The 27498-nt window shown below is 41.3% G+C and overlaps 2 protein-coding genes across 3 annotated transcripts in view; one reads left to right on the top strand and one right to left on the bottom strand.

Moving 5' to 3' along the window:
• The window catches only part of CRNKL1 (crooked neck pre-mRNA splicing factor 1), a 33417-nt gene extending 13574 nt beyond the window's left edge, over positions 1–19843 (top strand). The window contains exons 7-14 of the mRNA XM_028123760.2: positions 321–491; positions 1993–2184; positions 2907–2966; positions 4252–4332; positions 5711–5950; positions 7128–7229; positions 7681–7929; positions 9030–19843. Of these exons, the coding sequence (XP_027979561.1) occupies positions 321–491; positions 1993–2184; positions 2907–2966; positions 4252–4332; positions 5711–5950; positions 7128–7229; positions 7681–7929; positions 9030–9197 (1263 nt within the window). The 3' untranslated portion in view covers positions 9198–19843. The remainder of the gene's footprint in view (positions 1–320; positions 492–1992; positions 2185–2906; positions 2967–4251; positions 4333–5710; positions 5951–7127; positions 7230–7680; positions 7930–9029) is intronic.
• Positions 11498–26696, bottom strand: NAA20 (N-alpha-acetyltransferase 20, NatB catalytic subunit). 2 transcript variants are annotated; one of them, XM_028123727.2, is made up of 6 exons: positions 26159–26384; positions 21997–22021; positions 19153–19243; positions 18376–18511; positions 12660–12805; positions 11688–12219 (listed from the first exon to the last, which is right to left on the bottom strand). In XM_028123727.2, exons 1-6 carry the CDS (start codon positions 26209–26211, stop codon positions 12134–12136), a joined length of 537 nt encoding a protein of 178 aa, XP_027979528.1. In that variant the 5' UTR covers positions 26212–26384; the 3' UTR covers positions 11688–12133. The 2 variants fall into 2 exon arrangements, with proteins under 2 accessions (XP_027979527.1, XP_027979528.1); XM_028123726.2 differs by having other exon boundaries at positions 11498–12805; positions 26159–26696.
• Positions 26697–27498: the final 802 nt, after the last annotated feature.

The raw sequence follows: 27498 nt of genomic DNA on the forward strand, positions 1-27498 counted from the left end.
TTGAGCAAGGGCATGACGGTAGGTGTTGCTTACCAAGACCAGGAAGACAGACCCAGGTTTGAGGGTGAGGATCAGGAGGTCAGTTCTGGACCTGTTTAGTCTGAGATGCACAGATGACACCCAACTGGCAGAGTCAGGTAGACAGTATTAAGTATGGAGCTCAAAGGAGAGTGTCAGTACACCCTGACAAATAAAGACCTCAACAAGGGGGAGAAGAAAAGTCTTACTTTGGAGTAGTATGTGATGTCATAATTACCTTCCAAGTTGTGGCTCAAGTGAGAGTATTGTGTTGTAGAAGTAATCCTCCTGTCTACTTTTAGTTTGAAAGGGTACGAGTGATTTACAAGTATGCCCTGGATAGAATTTCAAAGCAGGAGGCCCAAGAACTCTTTAAAAACTATACCATCTTTGAGAAGAAGTTCGGTGATCGACGGGGTATTGAAGACATCATTGTGAGCAAACGAAGATTCCAATATGAGGAAGAGGTGAAGGTGAGTGCTGGTGCGGACGCCGAACCCTGCAGGTGACAGAGATGTGCCGACCAGCAGCAGCTCAGGTGAAGCGAAGAATAGCAGGCGGGGGGGCTTCCAGGGATCACGCTCTTGCTGACACGTCTGCAGTGATTGGCAGCCGTTGCAGCAGCAGTCTGCAGGGCTCATAGGAGAGGGCAGCAAAGTAGCACTTGGGTTTGCTCTGACACCCACATGTTGAAAGTTACCATGTTGGTTGCTGCTGGTGCGCCGTAGAACTTGAGCAAAACCGGGAATCCATGTGAACTCCTTTCTGAAGATGGAAGAGGCAGAGATTGAGCCAAACAGTTTTTCTGCACTACCGTTTAGCTTAACTGCTTAAACAAAACATATATTGTAGATATGTTTTCATTCTCATCTCTTTATTTGTAATGTACTATTTTGATTTGAGTTCAAAGATAGTAACATTTTTGGGGGCCTGGGTGGCTCAGTCGTTAAGCGTCTGCCTTCGGCTCAGGTCATGATCCCAGAGTCCTGGGATCAAGTCCCACATCGGGCTCCCTGCTCAGCGGGAAGCCTGCTTCTCCCTCTCCCACTCCCCCTGCTTGTGTTCCCGCTCTCGCTGTCTCTCTCTGTCAAATAAATAAAATCTTTGGAAAAAAAAAAAAGATAGTAACATTTTCCCTTACTGGTCTGCTGTGCATCTAAAAACTTCTGCTTAGTCAGATGAATTAGGATATCACTAAAGGACCGAGTCTGGTGTTAAATGAGGTCAGCAAGATATATTCAAGATAAATGACTATTAATTGAGAAGGCAAGTTTCACATTTGTGACCATGGTTCTAATTGCACTGTAATTTTATTTTATTTTTATTATTATTTTTTAAGTTTTTTTTAGTTTAAATTCAGTTAGGCAACATGTAATACATCATTAGTTTTTGATGTAATGTTTGATGATGCATTAGTTGCGATGTCATGTCATGTGCCCTCAATGCCCATCATCCACTGTAGTTTTAAATCTAGACATGATGATATGCAGTCAGGTATATAAACAAATACATTTATAAAAGTAGGCGTCTAATTATTGAGTAATTATCTTGGGGGTGGTGGTTGTATATGAAAGCAGCCTTGCTGTGGGACACCTGGAAAATAATCTGTCTCCTGTGTTCCTTTTTCTTTTCTATTTATGATATCTCAGGAATAGTATTTTTCTAAGATTTTATTTATTTGAGAGAGAGTGCGAACATGAGTGGGGGCAGAGGGAGAAGCAGACTCCCTGATGAGCAGGGAGTCTGATGCAGGACTCATCCCAGGACCCTGAGATCATGACCTGAGCTGAAGCCAGATGCTTAACCGACTGAGCCATCCAGGCGCCCCGGGAATAGTATTTTTTTAAATGAGATAGGTGCTAAACAGTTGCTAAAATACAGGAAGTCAATCTAGTGTCTTTTTTTAACCTCACAGAGTTCAGCAAGTATAGCTCTTGGTTTGGTTTTTATTCATTAAACTTGTGGTCTGTCTAGGCTAATCCACACAATTACGATGCATGGTTTGATTACTTGCGCTTGGTGGAAAGTGATGCAGAAGCAGAAACCGTTCGAGAAGTCTATGAAAGAGCCATTGCCAATGTGCCACCCATTCAAGAGAAGCGGCACTGGAAGCGCTACATCTATCTGTGGGTCAACTATGCACTCTATGAAGAATTGGAGGCCAAGGTAAAAACAGAATTATGCCTCAGCTGTTGATGGCTGCCCCCTCCCTGGCTGCTTCAGCCCTATGCGTACACCTCGGCCATTGTGGGTAGCAGTGGATACTGACATGTACAATCCCAGAAACAGGAATCTCGTTCTAGATTCTCAGCCATACAGTTACATAGTCTCTCTGCAGCCTTTTAAACTCTGTATACCTGTGGTGGGCCCAGGTGAGGTGTTTTGGTTTTGTTGCATTTTGTGTTTCAAGCCTGAGGCACCACATTTATCACTTGGAACTTGGAAGGGAACAATGAAGCAGGCTTTAGCTTATTTTGTATCGTTTTCTGGGCTGCCTCCTAAATAGGGATCACAGCTAGATGACACATCTTTGCTTCTAGTAAAAGATCAAGTGGGATTTTGAGAAATCAGGTGTGTATAAATTAATTGGGAGAGACTAGCTTTGTGCTGTTGATCTGAGACTATAAAATATCTCTTTCTGCTATCAGGCAAAAAGCCTTTCCACAGACAAGCTCTCAGAGATTGATGGCTATCTCGTTGGTGATTCTTTAACCAGAGTTTGAGGGCCACAGGGAGTTCACATTTGATCATAAATGATGAAATCAGGGTTTGAGAATAGCACCCTGTGAAAACACTCTGGGTGGGGGTGTACGTTTTTACAAGTGCTAACCAAACTAGCATTAGTAACAGACTTCAGTAGTCGGTGAAAATTTCTTATCCTAATACAGGATCCTGAGAGGACAAGACAGGTGTATCAAGCTTCTTTGGAATTAATTCCTCATAAAAAGGTATGTTTGCTCTAAATGTTCTGTTCCAAAGTGTCAAAATCCTGCTTCTATTACTTGTGAAATAATACTTACTGTTTGAATAGTTTGCTCTGCAGGGCACCCTGAAAACTTAGGTTTCAAAAGTATGCTCTTTGCCTCTGAAAACAGTTTACAATCTGGTTGAGAGGACAGCCTGCATTGACAAATGAAAAAATACAGATAATGTAGAAATTCAGAAGAGGGTGGGTAACTGGAATGACTGAGTGGAAGGAGGAAGACACACATCCCAAGAGCACACAGCATGTGCAGGAAACAACGAACAGGTGTTTGTTGGCATCAGAGTGGACATAAGTGTGCATGGGTGAACACTAGTGTGTGAGTTCTGGAAATGGTTGAGACATTTATCTCTGCCCTATTTCCCAGCCTGAGAAACAAGTAGAGATGTTGACTGAACTACCTTCTAGAGTAGAGATGGCATGTTCTGCCTGCTCACAAGCATACCCAGAAAACAAAGCCAATTCTCAGTAGGGGTGGCAGGGCCATACAGTACGATAAAGTATTTGAATTACTGTAACTTTTGTGAAATAAACAACATCATATTTGCTTAAAAACAAGAAAATACATCTGTCCTAGCTCTGAATATTTACGGAAATCTAATTGCATGTGGCCTCTTATTAAATTTTTAACTTCAGTGCAATTGTTTTTTTTATTTTTTATTGTTATGTTAATCACCATACATTACATCATTAGTTTTTCATGTAGTGTTCCAAGATTCATTGTTTGTGCATAACACCCAGTGCTCCATGCAGAATGTGCCCTCTTTAATACCCATCACCAGGCTAACCCATCCCACCACCCTCCTCCCCTCTAGAACCCTCAGTTTGTTTTTCAGAGTCCATCGTCTCTCATGGTTCGTCTCCCCCTCCGACTTACTCCCCTTCATTCTTCCCCTCCTGCCATCTTCTTTTTTTTTTTTAATATGTTGCATTATTTGTTTCACAAGTACAGATCTGTGATTCAACAGTCTTGCACAATTCACAGCGCTCACCATAGCACATACCCTCCCCAATGTCTATCACCCAGCCACCCCGTCCCCCCAGCCCCCACCACTCCAGCAACCCTCAGTTTGTTTCCTGAGATTAAGAATTCCTCATATCAGTGAGGTCATATGATACATGTCTTTCTCTGATTGACTTATTTCACTTAGCATAACACCCTCCAGTTCCATCCACGTCGTAGCAAATGGCATAACTTCAGTGTAATTGAAACGACTCTTTTAGATGTTTTTTGTGCTTTTGTTTCCTAGTTCACATTTGCCAAGATGTGGTTACTATACGCACAATTTGAAATAAGACAGAAAAATTTACCATTTGCCAGAAGAGCTTTGGTAAGTAAAGAAAGCATCAAGGGGCACCCGGGTGGCTCAATCAGTTGAGCATCTGACTCTTATTTTGGCTCAGGTCATGATCTCAGGGTTCTGAGATACAGCCCTGCGCTGGGCTCTGTGCTCAGCGCAGAGTCTGCTTGGGATTCTCCGCCTCTGCCTCCCTCCCTGTGCTCGCATGCGTACTTGTGCGTGCACACGCTCTCTCTCTCTCAAAGAAATAAAATCTTGAAAAAAAGGGGAAGGATCAAGATGCATCACTGACTTCTTTGAGAAGGAAATTAAATCTTAGTAGAAACTGTCCAACTTGTGGGCACCTGGGTGGCTCAGTTGGTTAAGCAACTGCCTTCAGCTCAGGTCATGATCCAGGAGTCCCGGGATCGAGTCCCACATTGGGAACCCTCCCCCCCTCATGCTCTCTCTCTCTCTCTCATTCTCTCTCTCAAATAAATAAATAAAATCTTTAAAAAAAAAAAAAGAAACTGTCCAACTTGTAAGCACTAAGAATGCAATGGAAGTATTCTGCCGTTATAACCTGAGATGTGTCAGAAGATGCATGGCCTTTTGAAGAAAGATGGGTGAGGGATGCCTGGGTGGCTCAGTTGTTGGGCGTCTGCCTTCGGCTCAGGTCATGATCCCAGGGTCCTGGGATCAAGCCCCACATTGGGCTCCCTGCTCGGCGGAGAGCCTGCTTCTCCCTCTCCCACTCCCCCTGCTTGTGTTCCCTCTCTCGCTCTCCGTCAAATAAATAAATAAAATCTTTAAAAAAAAAAAAAGATCAGGTAATAATGTTTAAATTACTCTTTTTTAACATTGGAAGCTTTATCTGTAGGTGCCAGTTACCAGATCTTTTCTCAGAATGGAAAGATCTGACGTTAGATCACATTAGATCTTAAATCAGCTCTTGAATAGACTCATCTTGTGCAAAACCGGGGGTATGACATGCACCTTCCTCTTAACAGCTGTTCTAAAGTCTCTTAATAAGATCAAATGCTGTTTAAATGCAGGTGTCCTTCTGTAAGCCACTCTTGCCCTGGCTGTGGGCAGCGAGGCATCTTTCATTCTGTGGAAACAAAGGAGGTTTCATCCATCTGACATCCATATTCCCTAGGTGCTCCTGAGAAACTTAAGTAAAATCCAGAATACTTGTGCAGACAGTTCTGCAGCCCTCTCTTGCTGAACAGGCACCAGTGGGCATAGGCCCTCTTGACCCCTAGGTGAAGTAGAGGGTTTCCTTGGCCTTCTGTCAAGAACCAGTGTGGACAATGTGATAGCACAGAGGGTTCTTCCTCGGCAGAGAAGAGCTGTTGGGATAGGTGAGTGACATCTGTACACAGGTTGAACCCACATATCACAGTGGTTTGGTCATTTTATTTTCCAGGGAACTTCCATAGGCAAATGTCCAAAGAACAAGTTATTTAAAGGTTACATAGAATTGGAGCTGCAGCTTCGAGAATTTGACAGATGCCGGAAGCTTTATGAAAAGTTCTTGGAATTTGGACCTGAAAATTGTACGTCCTGGATTAAATTTGCAGAATTAGAAACAATCCTTGGTGATATTGAGAGAGCCCGGGCAATCTACGAGTTAGCCATCAGTCAGCCACGCTTAGACATGCCAGAGGTGAGAATCTCAACATGAATATGATTTTGTTTAAGATACTGCCCTAGTATTGCTTTAGATGACCGTCTACATGTTGTGCACTTTAGAGTATAAAGATAAACTCACTTGCGGTCTTGTCTACTCCAGATTAGTACTTTACTGTTGAGGGGATAGAAGAAGGATGGGAGTGGGAGAAGCAGCCCTCTGGTAGGATACCAGAGTCCAGCAGAGCCCCATGATGACACCAGAATGAGTTGGGATATAATGGGGCAGGTGACTGGCCCTCTTCCTCCCTTCTTCAAATAGAAGGCTAACTAAAGGGGATGGGACAGGGATGGCCAGGCAAGGAAATAGGCAGCAGGCAGCTCTGGAGAACAGGGCAGATGAAGGTTAAGACTGAACATCCTCAAATTCTCCTGGCACAGTTTTTCCCAGATTGGGTCAGCAAAAGAAGCTCTATCTAAACCAGGATATTCCTGAAATTAAACTACTGCCACCGTCCTCGCCTGTCCCTTCCTTATTTAAACTCAAGCCACAAGGTGGCGCCAAGCCACAACTAGGACCGATTTGAGAGCCACTGAACTCACCCAGCCTTTTTGTGAGTCTTGCCCTAATGTGACTGCATTTTATGGCTTGGGTCCCACTGGCTGCATTAGGGCATTTCATTACGTATAATGGTTCTATCAGTTGGCCTTAGCTCCCAGGCATCCAGGCCACATGTTACTCCATCCTTGTCCCCTGACAGGCAGTACCTAGCAGGTGCACTACTGTTTACTGAATAGTTGTTGAGGTGAACTCAAACCTATCAAGGAATTTACAGTGGAGGTAAGAAGAGTAAATCCTGGATAATCGAGCCATGTCATCTCCTGGCAATGTCAGTTGTATGTGACAGGATCATGGCAGTGTCTGGGAGACTTGGCAAGTCTCTGAGCTTTTCTTGGTAAGTCCAGCATTTGAAAAGCTCTGAAAGAGAATCCAAAAATGAATCCAAAGCATTTTATCTCATAATGTAGAATGGTAGCCAAGTTTTGGTCAGCTTGTAAATGCCACTGTTTTTATTGTGTCCAGATGCTACCTGTTCTTTAATTGTTCATAGAAGTCCTAGGTTCCTGGATGTCCTAGGTTGGAATGGTCATTAAGCTGATAGGGACATGTTGCTCTTTAAATGTCAAGGCTGACTTATTAAGTTCTTTCTTAGGTGCTTTGGAAGTCATATATTGATTTTGAAATTGAGCAGGAAGAAACTGAGAGAACACGAAATCTTTACCGAAGATTGCTTCAGCGGACACAACATGTCAAGGTATCCTGCACTCTGTTGATTCTTTGATTTTGCCTAAATCAGCAGTTCTAAAGGAAATAATCGTATTTCTGTATTTTAAGTGTATCAGGTTTTTTTGTTGTTGTTTTTAGTGCTTTTCTTGCTTTTAGAAAGAGCCCATGAGTCTCAGAGGACTTTGGAATATAAAGCTTATACTAGGTCAATATTTATACTGCATGGGAGTAACTTGAATATCACAGGATTGAATAAAAAGTTAAACTCTTTTCAGGATTTTAAGACCATTTCAAACACCTAGTTGGATATAGAAGCAGACTGCTTCAACATCATTGAAGCATATAATCAATATGTTCTTTGGAATACTACAGATGAATACATTAGTATGTTCAGATGTCATTAACTAGAAATTAGCATTATTACATGATCGTTTTCTGGATGACGTGGTTAATTTGCTTCTATAATAATTTTTCTTAAGGTATGGATCAGCTTTGCACAGTTTGAGCTGTCTTCGGGGAAAGAAGGAAGTTTGGCTAAATGCAGACAAATTTATGAAGAGGCTAACAAAACCATGAGGAACTGTGAAGAAAAGGAAGAGAGACTTATGTTGCTGGAATCCTGGCGAAGCTTTGAAGATGAATTTGGAACAGTATCGGATAAGGAGAGAGTAGACAAACTCATGCCAGAGAAAGTCAAGAAGAGAAGAAAGGTCCAGGCTGATGACGGGGTAAGAACTGAGCCTGTGGAGCTGGTCATCTCATGTCAGATGAGCAGAAATGCATCTGACTTTGAAATTTGTACTTCTAAGTGCCATATGTACAATCTGAGCATGGGAGCAGACAGCCTGGAGTAGGAGACAGTTGCAGCCTGGCTACCATGGAAACACAGCTATAGGAAGGTTCTTATGCACAAAACGACATGACCCAGTGGTTGGCATCTCCTGCAGGCATACTTGATGGGCTTAGATTGGAGGAAGATCTGTTGGGAAGCTAGCTGTTATAAGCAGAGCAAGTGATGGTGGAAGCTGGAACTAGAGCAATGTGTAGGAAGCCAAATCAGTGACCAGTTCGAGGTGGGGCTGTAAGGGCAGGGAGTCAGAATAGTAGTGCACAGATTGATGGCTTTCGTACTGAGTATGAAGTAAGTCTTTAAAAATTAAGTAATTTATTTAAATTTATCAGAGCACAAGAAAAAGGAGTGGCAGGCAGAGGGAGAAGCAGGCTCCCCACTGAGCAAGGAGCCCGACTCGGGACTCGATCCTGGGATCCTAGAATCATGACCTGAGCTGAGGACAGCTGCTTAACCAGCCAACCCACCCAGGTGTCCCAGTCTTTAAAAATTTAAAACCTTAGAAAACTACAAGATGGGGAAAAAAAAAAAATCTTAGAGTATAGAAGAGCTCTGCTTTAATTTTTAGGATCTTTTTCCACTGGTTTTTAGCTCTCCGTGAGCTCCACTTGCAGCAACACCAACCCCAACAGCTACTTTTTTTTAATTCAGTTAATCAACATAACGTTAACATAAGTGTATTGTTAATTTCAGAGGTAGAGTTCAGTGATTCATCAGTCTCATATAACACCCAGTGCTCATTATACCCCGTGCCCTTGTTAATCTGCATCACCTGGTTACCCCATAACTACTTGTTCACCCCAATCTTGCAGGCCCAGCCCTTGTTCTTTCTGTGATGGGCTTTGGTGGTGTTTTGTAAATGAACATAAGTTGAATTTGAACACTCCAGGGTTTTGCAGTGAAAATTCTCCACTTTAAAGTAACTGCAGGGTGTTTCAGCCACGTGTTGGCTTATCTCATTTTACTTTTTTTCCATAGTCTGATGCAGGCTGGGAAGAGTACTATGATTACATCTTTCCGGAAGATGCTGCCAACCAACCCAACCTCAAGCTTCTGGCCATGGCCAAACTCTGGAAGAAACAGCAACAGGAAAAGGAGGCTGCAGAGCAAGACCCAGATAAGGACATTGATGAGAGTGAATCCTGATGTTCTTGTTCATATTGATAAGTGTTTTATTATTTTTATAAATTAATCGTTCGGAACTCTTGTGATTCCGTAAGTTTTTGTATATTTCACCAGTAAGGAATTGGAGTCTTTGATAGCTATTTTTTGAATTATTTTTAAAATGTTCTTGGGTTAGTGAGGGGTGGGGGGGTTGCAAGAAAATTTTTTTAACCATTAGTTTTATCGGAATCCAAACTTTTTTTTTTTTTTTTTGGTTCATATCACGTATTAGGAAATCTAATTGAGGTAATGCTTTCAAGATGGACCTGCACTTTTGAAAGTGTTTTTCTAGAAGTGTTCAAGTTACATTCTACAGTAACTTTTAAAGTGTTTTTTTATGCTTGTCTTCTTCATAAAGGTATTTAGTGCACTCACCTGAAATCTCTAACCTCTTCACATCTTCACAGACTCGAATTCCATTCCCAGCTGCCACTAATCTATAACTTAATCTTTTAGTTTCTTCTCTCATAAAATGGGCATCTGCCAACTCATTTTGAAGATTAGAAACAGAATATACCTGGCACATCGTGACTGCTCAATAAAATGTTCATTCCCAGCCACTTTCCTAAACACGTTCATCCTTGTAGAATTGAATGTGCTTGGATTAATTTAACTTGTAAATATCTGTACTTTCTTAACAGTGGCCATTGGCACTACATGCTTTTGAAAACACCAGTTGGGAAATAATTTACAGTTACTGTATTTCCGAACAAGGTCTTTTTGCTACCAAGATGTTTTAGTCAAATTTCATGCTGTAATCAGTTTACCCCACTGGTTGAGCTCTGTAATGGCTTAAGGAATAGTAACACATGTGCTGTGAAAAAGTGCCCCCTGCTCCAGTAAATTTAGGAAACCCCAGGTTAAGGTTGAGCCTTTGTTAATCAAATCTCTTTACAGTTCAGCTTCTCAGAGACTTGGATACATTACTGTACATGATGAACCCCAGTAGCAATGCTGGCCTGTTTCGCAACCTTACTGGACGAGGGAATCATTTCCACCTGTAGTACCAATAAACATTCCCTAGTGTGTTACAGCAGAAAGTAGCTACTGTAATCCAGGATACATTTAACTTACGCTTGGTTTAGAACACGTAAAAAACACCAAAGGTAACCAACTATAATGCCAAAAAAGAAAACTTAAAGTAGCACAGAGATGTTAACACATTTGTTGAAGCACTGCTCTTATCCTCAAGCAAAAAATATTTGCCTTAATTAACTGATCTGATTATTTTCTTTAATCTGGCCTGATTTCTCAGGCCTTTTTTCTTGTTTTGTTCACTGCCCAAGCTATTTGACTCGAACTGTCATCTTTAAGAGTATTTTTTCACCTGGGAGGGCAACTAGCAACTTTATTATTGGCAGATTTAATTGGGTAAGGCTTACTAAATTTACAAAAATGTTAAGTTAGTAATAAAAAAAGCTAGTCAGTATGGTACTAAGTTGTATCTTGAAAGTAAGCTAGTGTTTGAGGGCAGAGGCGGCCAGGACGGCCAGGATCAAAGGCACACCTTTGTTCAGCCTCAGTGCTTCCAGCTCTGGACCAGTGTCACCCAGCTGCTGGGTGTCACTGAGGTCTGGTTGGCCAGGAGGAACATTTCTGATTTTAATACCCTTTAGCTAAGTGCAGAGTCAAGGAGTGAGATGAAAGCAGGTCAAAATGCTAATTAAGTGACTAATCCGAGTCTTTTTTTTTTAAGATTTTATTTATTTATGAGAGAGAGAGAGAATGAGAGAGCGCATGAGAGGGAAGAGGGTCAGAGGGAGAAGCAGACTCCCTGCTGAGCAGGGAGCCCGATGCGGGACTCAATCCCGGGACTCCAGGATCATGACCTGAGCCAAAGGCGGTCGCTTAACCAACTGAGCCACCCAGGCGCCCTAATCAGAGTCTTCTATAATTCTGTCCTGTTTATGCTGCATAAGAACAAAAATTAATAGGTTCCCAATGTAAACTCCTACCGCCACTTTCTGGCTGGTGCCAACATGAAATGCGTGAAGGAAAGTTTACCTTCTCATGGGAGAACATGAGTAAGTCCTTTAAGAGGCAAAGCCTTTTAGTAATCGTTTCTGTGGGGTTTTCTTTAGCCACTTCTTTTACTCACTGGATATTTTCAGGTATTACAAGAAAACTATACATGAAACTACATGGGTGGCCCACAACCTAGTTTTATGGCCTTTCTTTTGGAATTAGGTTTTTTCTCCTTTAAAGAAACCTCAGTGTCTTTTTATATTTTCAAAGGCAGGATTTAAGCAAAGTGGTGTGAGATTAGACAAGGAAAAGATCTGGGAGTAACAGTATGTAAACAAGTTATCTGGGAAGAATTTACTATGCAATAAGGATGCCTAAATATTGCTGGGCAAGGGCTGTTTCAGTATGTATTTTAAAAATGCTTTCTATGTAAGCCAAACAAGAGAAACATCATATCCTAAATGATGGCTCTTCTCAATCCTGATCTAATTTTATAAATGACCAACAAGCTTCCAGACATTCATAGGGTCTACAGTGCATTTTATTATACATCTTAGATTTATACATTTCATATATGCTTTTAAAGCTTCAATTAACAGTTTGATACAAAATAAAAAATACATATGTAGCAGTGGTTCTCAGGCACAGAATTTAGGAGGAGACTGGAGCAAGTTTTTTCCCTAACATACAGTAAATATTATGAACCAAATCAGTGGAATGTTTCCATCTAACCCAGCTGCCTTTTTGCTTGAATTTTATTACAGTGAACAGCTTTAGTAGGTATGATATTGCTAACTGGAAACAATGAGACTCAAGTTTATAACCTGTATTTTCTTGAAGTCTGTGAGACCTAAATGATTACTTTTCTCCTAATAGAGCTCCAAGATCATCCAATGAAAATAATATTGTCCATAAAATATCTGGAGCATCAGCCTAAGAACCACTGCCCATGGTTATTCAATGTCTTCAGGCCTCACAGGATGAGGTAATGGTATGATGGATTTCTTCTCAGTGTCTCTGGAAAGTGCTTTCCTCATATCTGTTAGGAAGCAAAATTTAATGTAAGTACCCAAATACCAAAATACCTTATGTCAAAGTATGTATGTAAAGTTCTCATAAAAGGTTTGTCCCCTACCCCCACATTTCCTAGGTCCTCAGAGACAAATGTTTTTGAGATTCCCAGTCACCAGTACTCAGCTCTTTATACCAATGTTCTTTTGACAAAATCTTAGTAAAATTAACATGCCAGTAACATAATAAAACAACTGATAGCAATTAACCATTGGTTAATGTAATTTAACCATTGATAGGTTCATAAAGGCAGGTTAAAGGAGATTTAAATATTATAGCTCAAATTTAAAATATTAAGTCCAACAAATACTATAATTCTTTTCCCCTTGTTAAAATGACTACAGTGTGTAGAATGAATGTAAGTGTTTTGGCTTCTCTTGGGGGAGACTGCCACAGAAGGGAGCTCACCATAGGCGTCCTCGTCGGGCTCCCCGTTGCTGGCCGAGTAGTACTCTATGACCGTCCTGTACACACTGTAGCCCAACTGCTTATACATGTTGACTGCAACTTGGTTAGATACTCTTACAAAGAGATCGACAAAAAATCCACCCTTTCTTTAAGGAAAAAAAAAGGGAAAATGTCAGTTACATATTTTTAAAAACACTTGTTTTTAGTTGGCTTTGACTACTATTCAAAGAATGGTAATAATAGGACTTTGCAGCTGATTACCTCATATCCATTTTTATTACTGAGGATTTATGACAATTATTTTGAGGTACAAAGAGATGATTTTCTTAGCATACTAACATTTTAAAACCTGTATTTTCTTTAAAAGATAAACTTTTTTTTTTAAGATTTTATTTATTTATTTGACAGAGACAGTGAGAGCAGGAACACAAGCAGGGGGAGTGGGAAAGGGAGAAGCACGCTTCCTGCTGAGCAGGGAGCCCAATGTGGGACTCGATCCCAGGACCCTGGGATCATGACCTGAGCCGAAGGCAGACGATTAACGACTGAGCCACCCAGGCGCCCTAAAAGATAAACTTTTAAAACATTTTTTAAAACCATAATTCTGTCTTGTGTATTTTATATCACCGTAAATGACATGCTCATTTTATCAAGTAGTGATACAGTATTTTCACCCATATGCGCAAACTAAAGATCTTGAGCAATAACAAGCACCCGTGGGGCCATGGCCCATGTGTAATGACAGGACACGGGCTGCCGGACACTGGCAGCCCGGGAGCCCTCAGGTCTCTCTGGGCATTGACAGCTATCCCCTTTACCCAGAGGTCTCCAAGTCTTGACTCTTACTCTCATTTGCTCCTTGGTTTTTGCTGTAGATTCACCACCTAGTACAGTTTTTCCTATTTATGAACTTTATATAAATATTATCGTACTTTGTATATCCTTTGGTGATTTGCCCCCCTCAGTAATGTGCAAGTCAGCCTGGTGTAGCTGGATCTTGTTCATCTTCCCTTTGTTTAGCATTCCATTGTATGGATGGATATACTACAAGTTGTCCATGGTTCCACAGATAAACATGTCACGTTTTTACTATTATAAACCATGCTATGAATATTTTTATTGTATGTCTCATGGTACAATATCTAAGGTCTACAACTAGGAGTGTGATCACTGGCTCATAGGGGCATCTTCAACTTTTTTAGTTAATACCCATTTCCCAGTCTGCTCACACTCCCAGAGGAGGGTAAGACTCCATTCCTACAGTGACAAAAGGCTTGGTGCATCAGACATTTTTATTTTTGAAAATCTCATAAAAGTATCTCCGGGTAATTTTAATTGGCATTTCTCATTACTAATCAGGCTAAATATATTTTTGTAGGCCATTTAGATTTCTCATTTTTTAGTCCTTATTGATCCTTTACACATTTTTTTTTCTCTTCCCAACTGTGGTTCTCTATGTATTCTGGATAGTTGACATTATGTAAAGGATGGTTGCAAATCTTTTCCCAGTCTGTGGCTTAACTTATTATCCTCATGTAACTTTTGATAAACAAAGTTACTTCACTTCAGTGAAGTTGTGTATGAGCCTCTCCTTTGCAGTCAGACTTTTTATAGCTTATTTAAGGGGGAAAAAAAAAGTTAAAAGGGCTTTTGAGTTTTGCTCTTCACATCTAGGTTTTTAATAAATGATTGATCTGTGTATGGTAAGGTAGTAATCTGGCAAGTTTTTTTCCCATGTGGATATCCAATTGTGCCACCATCCCTCCTGAAGAGTGTGTCCCTTCACTGCTGCTCTGCAGTTGCCTCCTCTGGAGTATGTCAAAATCCACGTATCCCTGCATCTGTTCCTCGATTCTGTTCCACTGGTCTAGACAAGTACACCAGCAGTGGCACAGAGCTCACTCATTACTGCTTGATATCTGGAGGGGCAAACCTGCCCATTTTGTTGTTGTTCAAACGATCTTAATCTCCTTCCATTCCCCTGTAAGCATCAGAATCAATTTAACAAGTCTCACAAAAAAGACTGGAGATGTTGATTGCAATTACATTGGCTCCATGGATCAGTTTAGCCCTCCATGCCACTGATCTAGTTCTCTCTCCACTAAGATAGGTCATCTTTTCTGTCTCTCAGGAGTGTTAGAAACTTCAGTGAAGTCTCACACAGCTTTTGTTAGATTTTTCTCAAAGGGCTTAAGGTATTTTGATGCCATCATAATTGGCATCTTTTCCTAAATTTTACTGTTTGTATAGAAATTGAAATTTTATACTGACTGTCCAACTCTGCTTAACTTTTATTCTAAACATTTATTTATAGCTTCTTGTGGTTTTGTTTGTACAATCTTATGTGTACAAAATAAGAGTTTTGTTTCTTCTCAGTCCTTGTATCTTTTATTTTTCTTGCTGTACTGTGCTGTCTAGATTTCCAGTAAATTACTGAAGATGGGCTGACTGTAGGCATCCTTCCTTGTCTCATCCCTCTCTTCAAAGGGAAAGCATTCAATGCATCACTGAAATTATTTACTACAGGTTTTTGGTAGATACTCTTTTTTTAGGTTAAGGAAGTTCTCTTCTATTTCCTACACTGCTAAGTTTTTAATCAATAGGATTTTATCAAAGCATTTTCTGCACTTACTAACAAATGTTCTCCTTTCATCTATTAATATGGTGGAATACATTTACAGATTTTCTCATGTTAAAACAACCTTCCTTCCCCTGACAGATCATCCTTTTTATGAATTGCTGAATCCATTTTGCTAAGATTTTTCTGGGATTTTTGCATCTATAAAGACTGATATTTTCTTCAAATTTTCATTCCTCTTATTTCTTGTTGGGTTTTCTTACATAAGTATTATTTTAGCCTTAAAAAAAAGTTGAAAAATGTTCCTTTTTTTTTGGTTTGTGTAAAAGTGAACTTATAGTTGTTACTTCTTAAAATAGTTGGTGAAATTTGCCAGAGATTCCATAGTTTTCTGGAAAGATTTTTAGCTACTGATTGTAATCTGTTGAGGAAGGGGGTCTGCCTGCAACCTATTTTTGTACTGCTCTCCAGCTAAGAAGTTATTAAAATTTTAAAGGGGTGTTTTAATACACACACACACACACACATACACACACACACAATAGAGATATTAACTGGCCTGTAAAGCCTAAATATTTATCTGGCCCAGGAAAAGCACTCACCCCTATTCTATGCCCTTAATCAATTTGTCTAATTGTTCTGTCAGTTAGAAAGAAGCATGTTCAAATCTCCCACTATGATATTGTTTGCTTATTTCTCCTTGTATTTTTATCAATTTTTGCATTTTATTTTGAATTTATGTCACTGTGTACATAAAACTTGTAATTATTACATCTTCCTGATGCATTAAATCTTTCCACCTATAAGCAATGACCCTTTTTTACTCTGATAATTATTGAACTACTTTGTGACTCTTGTTAAGTATACTGTCTTTTGGTTAGAATCTGCATAATTTTAAAAATTTCTTTCAATCTTTGTCTTTAATCTTTTCATGTATCTCCTGTAAACAGAATACAGTTCTGACAGTCTTTGTCTTTATTTTACTGTTGTAAGAACACTTTAGTATGACATTTTTTCCCTCTTAATAAATTTTAAATGTACATTATTGTTTTACTACAGGTACATGTACAGCAGACTATAGAGCTTATTCATTCTGTTTAACTGAAACTTGTGCCTGTAACTTCCCATTCCCCTCTCCCCCTGGTCTCTGGCTACCACCATTCCACTCTTTGATTCTCCAAATTTACCTGTTTTAGGTATTTCATAAGAGTGGTATCACACATTATTTGTCTTTCTGTGGCTGGCTTCACTTAACATCATCAGGTCTTTGTCTTTTAACTGGAGTAATTAGTCCATTAACATTTAGTGTTGTATTTATGGATTATATTTGGATTCATAGCTAACATCTCATTTCAGGCTTTTTATTTGTTTTACCACTTTAATTTCCTTTTTCTTTCTTGTTTTTAAGGTATACAGTTAAAAATACATGTATGTATGTATGTAGATAGGTATATATACACACACACACAAATCTTACAGCAACTATTCCAAAGTAATGAAGATTTAGAAACTGATAAAGAAGGGAACTTAGTGGTTTTCTACTCTGAGAATTTATCCCATAAGTACATAAAATCATATGTGTACAGTAATAATTAGAACCCCTTTCTGAACTCCCTGTCCACTATATAATAATGCCAAATACTTTTTTCAGTAAGATAATGCCATTAACAAATATGTAAAAACTAAAAATTTTCAAGTACTAGAACTTATTTCTTTTTCAGCTAATACTATTTTCACTCTTCTCTGAATAAGCTCAAGTTCCTCTTGCCCTAACTTGGCCCAGAGGATTTTCAGGCCATGGTTACTTCTTTAAAACTTACCTTTTTAAATCCATTAAGTGGAAAACCTCAAGAGCCCTTCTCAGCAAATATTCCCTTTCCTATATATTGCTAGGCATTTAAAAGTAGAGAAAAAAGTAAATGGTAGCCTGACAACTGATTAAACTTATACACACATCTCTTACCTCTTTTAGAATGGGAGCTGGCAGGAGTATTTTAATTCAATTACTTTTATCTCACATAATGAGGGTGTGAGATTGACATACACAATAGGTCTTTTTTTAGGGGTGGCTCAGTTGGTTGAGCGACTGCCTTCGGCTCGGGTCATGATCCTGGAGTCCTGGGATCGAGTCCCACATCGGGCTCCCCGCTCAGCAGGGAGTCTGCTTCTCCCTCTGACCCTCTTCCCTCTCGTGCTCTCTCTCATTTTCTCTCTCTCAAATAAATAAATAAAATCTTTAAAAAAAAAAAATAGGTCTTTTTTTAAAAAGCCCTAATGCTGGCAGTTCCCAAACTGTGCTCCAGAGTGCTCCAAGGTGGCCCTGTAGGATATTTCAAATGTTTGGGGAAAACACAGACAAACCTTACATGTCAGATACTCGCAAACTACTAGTTTGATATAATCACAAATGCAGCATTACATGGTGTCACATTTCTTCTGATGACAGAGTAGGTCATCAAAGGTTTTAATGAAGCCAGGTTTTGGCAGTCCCGGTGACTAAAAAAAAACCCCAGTACCACAAGAAAATCAGTATGAAACAAGAATGCAGGTGGTTGTGTCAAATCTGTTTCCAAGGTTGAGAAGTCATGCAATTCCCAAAAGGCACACACATCTCATCACTTGGTAACCACAATTATTACTTAACAATGAAATAAAAATACTTTTTCTCTCAATTTGTTTATTTTTTCCAGCTACTAGTTTGTTAGGCCATAAATACTTACTAAGCAGTTAGGACGTAACTGCTTAAGTCTGAACGGAGGGATTTTTTTTTTTTTTTTTTTTTTTTTTGGCCATAGGGGCACTATGAAAAAGATCACTGAGATGCCAAGGGCAACATTAACAGAGAATTTGGGAAATCTGCCACAGTGGCAAGAACACTAAAAAAAAAAAACCTTAAGGACTAGTCTTTGATTGCACCTGTTACCCAGCACATAAGCCCATGGCAGGTCACTCACTTCGCCTGATTTTTCCTCAGTGGCTAAATAGGGACAACACTACTACTCTGAATATGTGAATACCCTGCAAACTGAAGCACAACATTCAGGCTGAACAGAAAAAAAAAAATCTTACACATTTTCACCATAAGAAAAATCAAATAGTTAGGGTTTATAAATTATCACTTGAAAAGCAGGATCTCACCTTTCTGAAATCTCCTCTAATAACTCCATAAGTTTAGCAGCCAAACCAAGGCGTCGAAATTCCGGAGCAACAGAGAGAGCTGTGACGTGCCCGTGCCATTCTTCCCTAGCTACTGAGCCTTCCGCTTTACCCATGACTGCCAACAGAAGATTGCACTCAGGAATTAAACACATGGATTTATACATGAATACAGAATGACTGTTGGCACATTTTTATGATACAGGAAACTAATGACAAAGTTTTAATTTTTAAGTAACACGTAAAGTCATCTAGCTAATGGTTAATAGTGCTCTTATTTGACTTTCACTTAGAGAAAGGTTTCTTTTTTAAAAAAAAAAAAGGAATGAACTGAAAACAACTAATTTTGAACACAGAACCAGAATATCTATTTTTTTTAAATATCTACTTTTCATGTAGGTATGTATGTCTACCCAAAACTGAGATAACCCACAGCTCAAATTTTCATTAGTAATGCTACTAATTCAATGGAGATGGTACAATTCCTGTGTTATGTACCAAATAAACCATGTAGAAATGTAACATAAGCACAGAATCAAAGATCCATGAAGCCTGAGGTCATGTCTGTCTGTAGGCCTGAGGCCTAGAGCACAATGCCTAAAATGTAGAAAGCACCGTCGAACTGTCAGTGGTTAAAGGAAATAAAATTATAGGCATCATGATTATATTTCCACCTCTGCAATCAATCTAAAACAATCAGTTGAAACCTATATTAAAATCTCAACTACCTACCCAAAAAAGTTCTAGTGGTATACTTACTATAACCCATTAACTCTCCACCAGGTGCCTCTGCAACAATGAAGTACTCTGGCCAGTGGGCAAGGTACTGTAGGTAAAAAGGAATCCCATACTAGAGTCTCGTTAAGGAGTGTGGAAAGTAACGGGCAGTACACAGTTCTTCATAAAAGAAATATTGTGAAGAAAGTTCCTTTGAAAAGTACATTGTTACTTTATCCCCAGCTCTATATATGTGTGATTTCTATATTCATGTCAGTACATTAAATATTTAGGTTAGCACTAATAATTTGTAACAAAATTGCCTGAATAAAGAACTTCAAAAATATGAGTGGTGACAACACCATCTAACAGCAGAGAGCCAGAGTCTGAAGGTCTATCATCTGTGTCCATACTGATCACACTGTATTTAAATCTCGGCACAGCACTTATTATCACTGGATATTGTTTACTATCTCTCTCCCTTTTGGATATGAATGTCATGTTCACTCTGTCCCTGGTGCTTGGCACAAAGTAGATGTTCAATACATTTATTTTTCCATAATTGCACTAGAAAATTAATGACTAGTTCCTACTTTAGCTACAGCTGTGTGGCTGTGAAAGTAACTTCAAAAGTTAAGCATTTCCAGAGTCAACAATTACCTAGTGTTTCCCCTGCACTGATTCAAATTCTCTCTTTCTGGTACTACAAATAAAAGCTGACTTAAGAGTGAAAGCCTGAATAATTTGCTCATTACGAAACTCTTCAATCCTGGTGTCCTTACTGACATGTGCTCATTCTTCTATTTCTTCTTAGTGTAAGCTTGCTGATGCAATTCTATAAGGGGCCACCACCAATCACACAATTTTAAGGTTCTGTAAAATCTTCTCAGTTGTAAACTCTTCAAACTCTCCTCTGAACAATAGCCACTGTTTCAAGCACTCTCATGACCCATAACAGGGCAGGCCGGCCAGTCTTCTTGCCACTCAGCCACCGACACACACCGTTACCGCCTCTCCTCCAGCTCCAGGAGGAGCCCAGATGTCGGCTCAGCAACAACCAAGCCCTGGCAGGTTACTTTCAAACATGGCCTCACCTGGATTATGGGACTTTTACTGTAAATTTGAAGTGTCAGTGGACACACACGCTATAACTTGATTCACATCCTAATACTTTACCTTATTATACAGTGAAAATTTTTGTGTCATTCAGAAGTCTTTTTTTTTTTTTAAACATGGAGGTCTCTTTAAAAAGTCAATTTTTGAAATATAAAATGAAACCTTTTGGTGATTTGCTTTTTCACTCAGCTTTATTTCTGATATGTACCCCTGTCGTTACCTATACCTAAAATTAATCTTTAATAATGTACAGTACACTCCACTGGGTAAACAATTTAAATTTCCTATCTCCTGGTGAGGGACATGTGGGTTATTTTCAGTTTCTCAAAAATCTTTTTAAATTCCTCATGAATACAGTATACTTTATTTAACCATTTCCTTGTTGTGTGTGAATGCTATTCCAAATTTTTAATATAATTCTGCAATAAAATTTTTTGTAATGACATAACTCAGGTTAACAAACATTTCCTATAATGGGACAGACAGTAAATATTCGTGGCTGGGTGGACCAGCTCTCTGATGCAACTACTCTAACCATGAAAGCCATGGACAAAGCTACAGACAATATGTAAATTATTCAGCGTAGCTGTGTCCAATAAAACTGTATTTACAAAAATAAAAATAGGCAGTGGACCAAATTTGACCCATGCACCTTAGTTTGACAATTTCTCCCCTAACTGACTCTCTTATTTTTAGCTTCTGGGAAATGGAATTACTTACTATGTATTACACTGCCAACGTGCCTTCCAGAAAGACTGCAGCAATTTATACTGTCACTAGCAATTTATGAGAATGCTCCTCTTACCCTCACCAGCATGAGTTTTATCATTTTTTTAATCCTTGATAATTTGATAGGTAAAGCATGGCATCTCATTTTGGTCTTAATCCACATAGCTTTTAACTGGTGAGACTGAACTCAATAATGTCACTGGCTTCTTATATGCCCTCTTTTGTTAAATTATCAGTTAATATTACCCTCCTACCCTGCAATGGACATGGAGTAAAAGCTAGAAAGCCACTGAGAATGTGGGATTGTCTATTAGTACAACATAACCCAGAGCACCCCAACTTCACACATCTTTGCCCATTTTTCAATGGGGAACATGATAGATACAGCTAATTATTACCCCAAATCCTTTCTTAGTAACAAGCCCTAATTTAAAGCTGGGCTCATCCCCCAACTGTTACAGTTGGACGAGTGTGGCAGGGGCAGCTGCTGGTCAATGGGATACAGGAGTCCTGTGTGGTACTTCCTAAAGGTACCCCTGAAAGGGAAGGTCGTTCTCACCTTCCCCTCTGTCGATCCTCCTGCCAGGAACATGGAGGTGATGCTGTTTGCTCGGGCAGCTATCTGGGACAGGAAAGCCAAGGCCACCCTGGGAGTGAGACAGTGGTTAAAGTGCACAGCCTGGTCGCTGATGACTTCATGAAACCACCACAGACTGCTCGTCACCTCCAGGCTTCATTCACAGAGTAATAATCCATCTTGAAGTCACTGCTTTCGGAGCCATACTTACTGCTCAGGGGCAAGGTAGGCAGGGGAGCTGCACTGCTGTAGATTTATGAGCCCATTCTGTTACCAGCTTGTCAGGCAGATTTAAGACAACTCTTACCCCCAGTTCGTTTGGTTTTTTAAATTACTTTCAATGTTCCTTATGTTTCCTGGCCTATAAGTTTTAAAGTTTTTTGGTACTCAAGTCTATTTTTTCTTTTGTTTGTCCGTGTTCCTTACTCTTAGCCTTCATTTAACATTTTTTTTTAAAAGGATACAGTTTCTGTAAGTGGATCCAAGTTACTAAAAGAAAGAAAAGAAATGTCAATAGTAAGCAGTGTTGACAAAACCAGTTTAAATAAGCCACTGAAACTAAAAACATGCACCAGGAAAACAAAACATGCCAAATCCACAACTTTAAAACCAACTTTAGGGCTAAGGAAAATAGTGTAAGCTATGGAATGGCCAAACTGAGCCATCACAGCCTCTATAAAGATACCTATAAATTTTTATTTAACTGTTTCTTCTTTACAAGTTACTTTATAGTTAATATGTCTGCATCAAAACCTTCCATTTTTGAATTGGCAATAAGTCATTAATGGAACTGGGGCCCAACAAGGCATGTAAATCACAAACAGAAAGTAAGACTAGCTCCCGCAGCATCCGACAGCAGTCCCTTCCTCCTGTGTCTGGGCCTTCACCTGCTCAGTCTGGGCTCTCTCACCACTCAGTGTTTGCTCCCCACTCTTCTACACTCTCACTTCCTCTCCCCCACCACCCCATCCCTTAACTTTTGGAGGAAGACTCCTGCATCTGGCTTTGGTGCTGCCCAGCACCTGTCTCACCAGCATATCTGATCACAATACTCCTGAATCAGCAGTTCTTAAAATGCACCTTTGTGGCCGGCTGCAAAGAGCTCTGCCCCTCACTTTCCTATTCAATTAACGGAACCACTATTTTGCCAGGCTCAAAACCAGCCACCCACAACTCTTCCTCTTGTATATCCAGTCAGATTCTTCCTGAGGACCCTTACCAAGGCACTTCTCTAGGCCAGTAGTTCTCAAATTTGTTGGTTTCAGAACCCATTTACACTCAAAAATTACTGAGGACCCCAAAGAACTTCTGTTTATGTAGGTTAGATCTACTGATATTTAAACTTTCTAAAATACTCATTTTAAAATAACAAATTACATGTTAATATGAATAACCTTTTTTTTAAACCAGAAGTCATTCTATTTTTTTTTTTAAAGATTTTATTTATTTGACAGAGAAAGACACAGTGAAAGAGGGAACACAAGCAGGGGGAGGTGGAGAGGGAGAAGCAGGCTTCCTACTGAGCAGGGAGCCTGATGTGGGGCTCGATCCCAGGACCCTGGGATCATGACCTGAGCCGAAGGCAGACACTCAACGACTGAGCCACCCACGCACCCCGTCACTCTACTTTCAAGAACACAATTTATCAACAAGAAAGGCACTGTTTTAACAATTTTACAGATCTTTGTAACGTCTGGCTTAAGAAAGCTGGATTCTCACATCTGTCTGTTATGCTTGGTATTGCAAGTCACACAACTGAAAACTCCACTGTGCACTTGTGAGAGAATGAAAACGGCTTAAAAACCCATCTTGGTGATACCCTGAAAATCACTCTGACTTTGCAAAAAGAAGCTTGGAGAGCCTTGGCCACACCTGGACAATCACTGCTCCACCGTGTGGGAATACAGTCTCCCACACTTCTCAAGGACTACTTTATAGCCTCTCATCTTGCCTCAACTCTCCACAACAGGCCACCCCTTCTCAATCTCAGCTGCTTCCTATTTCACACAGAAAATATACAACAGTAGGAAGAAACCTTCACCAGGGTCCCACCATGGAACCACACACCTACAAGCATTTGCGCCCCGCTCTACTTGCTCTCCTGTAAACATGCCTGGAGTGCTGGTGGGCAGATCCACACCCTCTCACTGCCCAGGCCCCCGCTCCCGCAATTCTCTTCTCTCCTGGGATAAATGTGCAGACATGCTGCACACTTAACCATCAGCAGCTCTTGACAAGGCTCCCCACTCCCTCCACCTGAAATGCTCTCCTCACTCAGCTTCCAAGACCCACCATCAGCTTTTCCTCCCACCTCAGTGGGCCACTAAGGTCTCCTTCAACACCTGGAGCCTCATTTTTCCTATCCACATTCACTCCACCACCGATGTCACCTAGTGTCCTGGTTTTAATACCGTCTACATAGTGGGAGCCCCCCAAATTACTATCTTTAGTCCAGACACCTACCTGATTTCTGCACCTGGGTATCTCAATGTACTTAGCAGAGAAGCCCAACTCCTAGGAGGGTCTCTCCTAGCCCCTCTCACTCTGCTCTATCCACACTGGCTGCCTCCTCCCGTCAGAAACAGGTACCTGTACCCTCTCTGCCTGGAAGTTCTCCGGCTCCCAATATCCACAGGACTCAACTCCTCACCTCCCCTTCAGTTAAAAGAAGGTTTTGCAGGCGCCTGGATGGCTCAATCAGGTTAAGTGTCTGACTCTCGATTTCAGCTCAGGTCCTGATTTCTGGGTTGTGAGATAGAGCCCCACATCAGGCTCTGACCTGAGCGTGGAGCCTGTTTAGGATTCTCGCTCTCCCTCTCTCTCCACCCCTCCCCCGGGCCCCTGCATGTGTGTGCACATGTGCACGCTCTCTTAAAATATATATATGTGTGTGTATATGTATATGTGTATATATATATGGTTTTGCCCTGTCTACTCTTAAAACTTCGAGGCACACTATCCCTTCCCTGGCCTGCACCTCCCAAACACAAACCTTTGTCAAGTCATCATCTCTGGGCTGTTGCCAAGACGTCCTAAATGACTTACCTGCCTGATATACCGCCTCTAATTTCCTCACATTCCATATAACCCTGTGGTGAAGAGCTTGGGCTCTGGAGCACTGGTCCTTAAGCAGCCGAGAATATGCATTTGCAAAGTGTTCTTGGTGGTCTGGGACCCCTCTTAGAGAACCACTGTTCTAGAGCCAATCTCCTTGGATTAAATTCCTTGCTTCACCCACTCCCACCACAGCGTCTATCACCTGGGGCAATTCTCTTACACTCTCAGTACCTTAGTTTTACTCATACAAAAAATGGGGATAACAAGAGCACCTACTTCAAAGAACTGTGAGAATTAAATGGATTATTACAGTGCCAGTGCCCAGCAAGCACAGGGAGAGCTCAACACAAGTCACTTGAGTTACACTGCTCTGACTGAAAGAGGCCCATAAGAAAATTCTTCCCAACAATCAAGGCTGAAACCTCCGACACAGAGCAAAAGTCCAGTTTCACCAGCTGCTCTGATGACGCACTTAGAGAAACCCACTCCTCCAGTCACACCTGTCTCCCACTTGTCTGGCCTCCAGCTTTCTCACCGTCACACCTGCTTCCTTCTCCAGAACTTCCTCATCACTGTCAACATTTTATCCACCCTTCAAGGCTCATCCCCTCTTTGAAAGGTTTCTAGCCAACTCCTCTCAAGTTCTTCCCATCCTCCTAACACTTGAATCCGAACCACTTGATCCTCAGTTTTCACACACTGCCCAGCTGTCTTTAAAGTGGATTTTGGACTGCTGGGTGGGTGGGTGAATGCACAGATATGTGAGGAAGTCAACAAAAGGTTAACTGTAGAATCTAGCCGATGTGTCTATAGGTGTTCAGGGTAAAATTCTGTCAACTTTTTAAACGTTCAGAAACTTATGTAATAAAATGTTTTGTTTTGTTTTTTTAAAAAAAGGTACCTGCAAGTCACAAGTCCTGCCTTAACTCGGATTAAAAGAAAGTACACACAGTGGGTCTCCACCAGCACGTGTCCCCGCCCCGACTCTTCACACCTGAAAGTGGTTGTCCAGGCTGGATGGGCCGCTTCAGCAACGAAATGAAAAAAAACAAACCCGGGCCAAGAAAGAAACGGCGGCGGTCGGTGCCACCCTCACAAGGTTTCACTCAGATACAAACGAACCAGCAGGTGGGCTGCACCACGTCCCTATTCTCAACAAACACTTGGCTGTTGACCTCCCAACGACCTCTGCAGCCAGCGCTTCCGTGCCCACCGCTGCGCAGGAGACGAAGCCGAATCACCCGCCCGGCCACTGGCCGCAGGCGGCAGTCCACTGCCGGACTCAGGCCACTCCCCCACCTCCTACCCCCCGCCGCGGTGCATCGGGACAGCCACCGCGACAGGCCGCCCGCGCGATGCCCCGGCTCCGACGAACACACAAGGATGCGGGATGAAGCTGCAGCGCCTCTGCCAAGGTCAGCAAGGAGGTCCGCACGTCCGCCCCCGCCCCGGCTCCGACACGGCGGCTCCCAGGGAGGAGCCAGTGGCGGCCGGCGGGGGTAGCTCCGCGGGCCGCGGCCCGGGAGAGGGAACGGGGCCACCAACGCCGGCCCAGGGCGCCTCACTCACATGTTGTTGAAGCGGAACAGGTCATCGCACGTGAAGGCCCGGAGCGTAGTCATCGCACCGCCGCCGCAGAAGCCGGCTCAGGGGGATCGCGCGCCCGCCCCGCCGGAAGTTGTCCTGCGCGCTGTCGCGGCGGGGGCGGGCTGGAGAACTGCTTCCGGGCCACGAGTTGCTCGGCAACCACGGCAGCGACATGACTCTCTCTGGCGGCGGCGTCTGGAATTGCAGGATCATTCCTGTAGAGTCACGGGGGGGTCTTACCCTTCAGAACCTCAAAACTCCTCCGTGGGAGTCCCTGGAGGAAGTAAGTAGTGTGATCTCCCAGGAAGGAGACAGAAAGCTGCCAGGGGTTAGGAAATCACAGCAGAAAAGCGGGGTTCAGGAACACTTGGGTGGCCCGTAATAAATGGACCAGAATGGGAGAATTCATGATCCAGAGCTGCCTGTCCCAGGGATGCCCGCACAGTATGTGATCTCAAATCTTCTACTACCACGTTTACAAACATAAAGAGAAAGGTGAAATGAATTGTAACAGTATGTTATTTTACCCCGTATATAAAAAATATTCTCATTTTACATGTACTCAATTAAAAAAATATGGAATGTTTTACTTTTTTTGGACTAAGTCTTTGAAATCTGGTGTGTATTTTATATTTGCAGCATATTTCAATCTGGGAGGTGATTTGTCATCAGAAATACTTGTTCTGTATTTAGATTTCATCAAATGCATACATAAAATATATAGTTAAAAAGTAGATTTGCATACTCAAATGGTTCCAATCATACTGAGCTTTCAAATAACTGAAAGGAACATCAGTTTTCACATTTAAACTTAAATTAATTAAAGTTAAATGAAGTTAAAAATTGCATTCTTCGGTAGCATAAGCCACATTTCTAGCACTCAATAGCCCTATAGGTAGTGGCTGCCCCACCATATTGGACAGCACAGGTCCAGAGGCTAAGAAATGTGCTGCCTGCTTTTGGAGGTTCTTTCACCTCACTCCTTTTCTAAGCAATTACTGAGGTGGTCTTGAGGGACACATTGCAGAGGTCAAACCAACCCACATAACTCTTCAAGAAGAGGTCTGAATTCCAAGGCCCTCACATCTAACTGCCCTGGATCCTAGTTGCTCCACAGGGATCTTCAATGGCCCCCTGACCAGATATGTGGGCCAGGCATGGAAGGAGAGGGCAGATGGCTGAAGAAATAGGTAGGCCTATAAGAAGGATCTCCCAAGGTCCAAGCTCATCTCCAGGTATTGTTCCCAAAAACCTCAACAATATAGGTGAGTGTAAACACACAGGTAATAGTCCCTGGAGCATGCAAACTCATCCTACAAATG

Source organism: Eumetopias jubatus, unplaced genomic scaffold (genome assembly GCF_037043125.1).
Source record: "Eumetopias jubatus isolate StellerSeaLion01/CBP00866 unplaced genomic scaffold, mEumJub1_p1.0 scaffold_9, whole genome shotgun sequence".
Taxonomy (NCBI): domain Eukaryota; kingdom Metazoa; phylum Chordata; class Mammalia; order Carnivora; family Otariidae; genus Eumetopias; species Eumetopias jubatus.

Coding starts and splice junctions, on each gene's coding strand:
- NAA20 (XM_028123726.2), bottom strand. CDS start 26,211: ATGACTACGCTCCGGGCCTTCACGTGCGATGACCTGTTCCGCTTCAAC. Junction 18,512..19,152: donor TGGAGAGTTAATGGGTTATA/GTAAGTATACCA, acceptor TTCTGTTGGCAG/TCATGGGTAAAGCGGAAGGC. Junction 12,806..18,375: donor TTAGAGGAGATTTCAGAAAG/GTGAGATCCTGC, acceptor TTTTCCTTAAAG/AAAGGGTGGATTTTTTGTCG.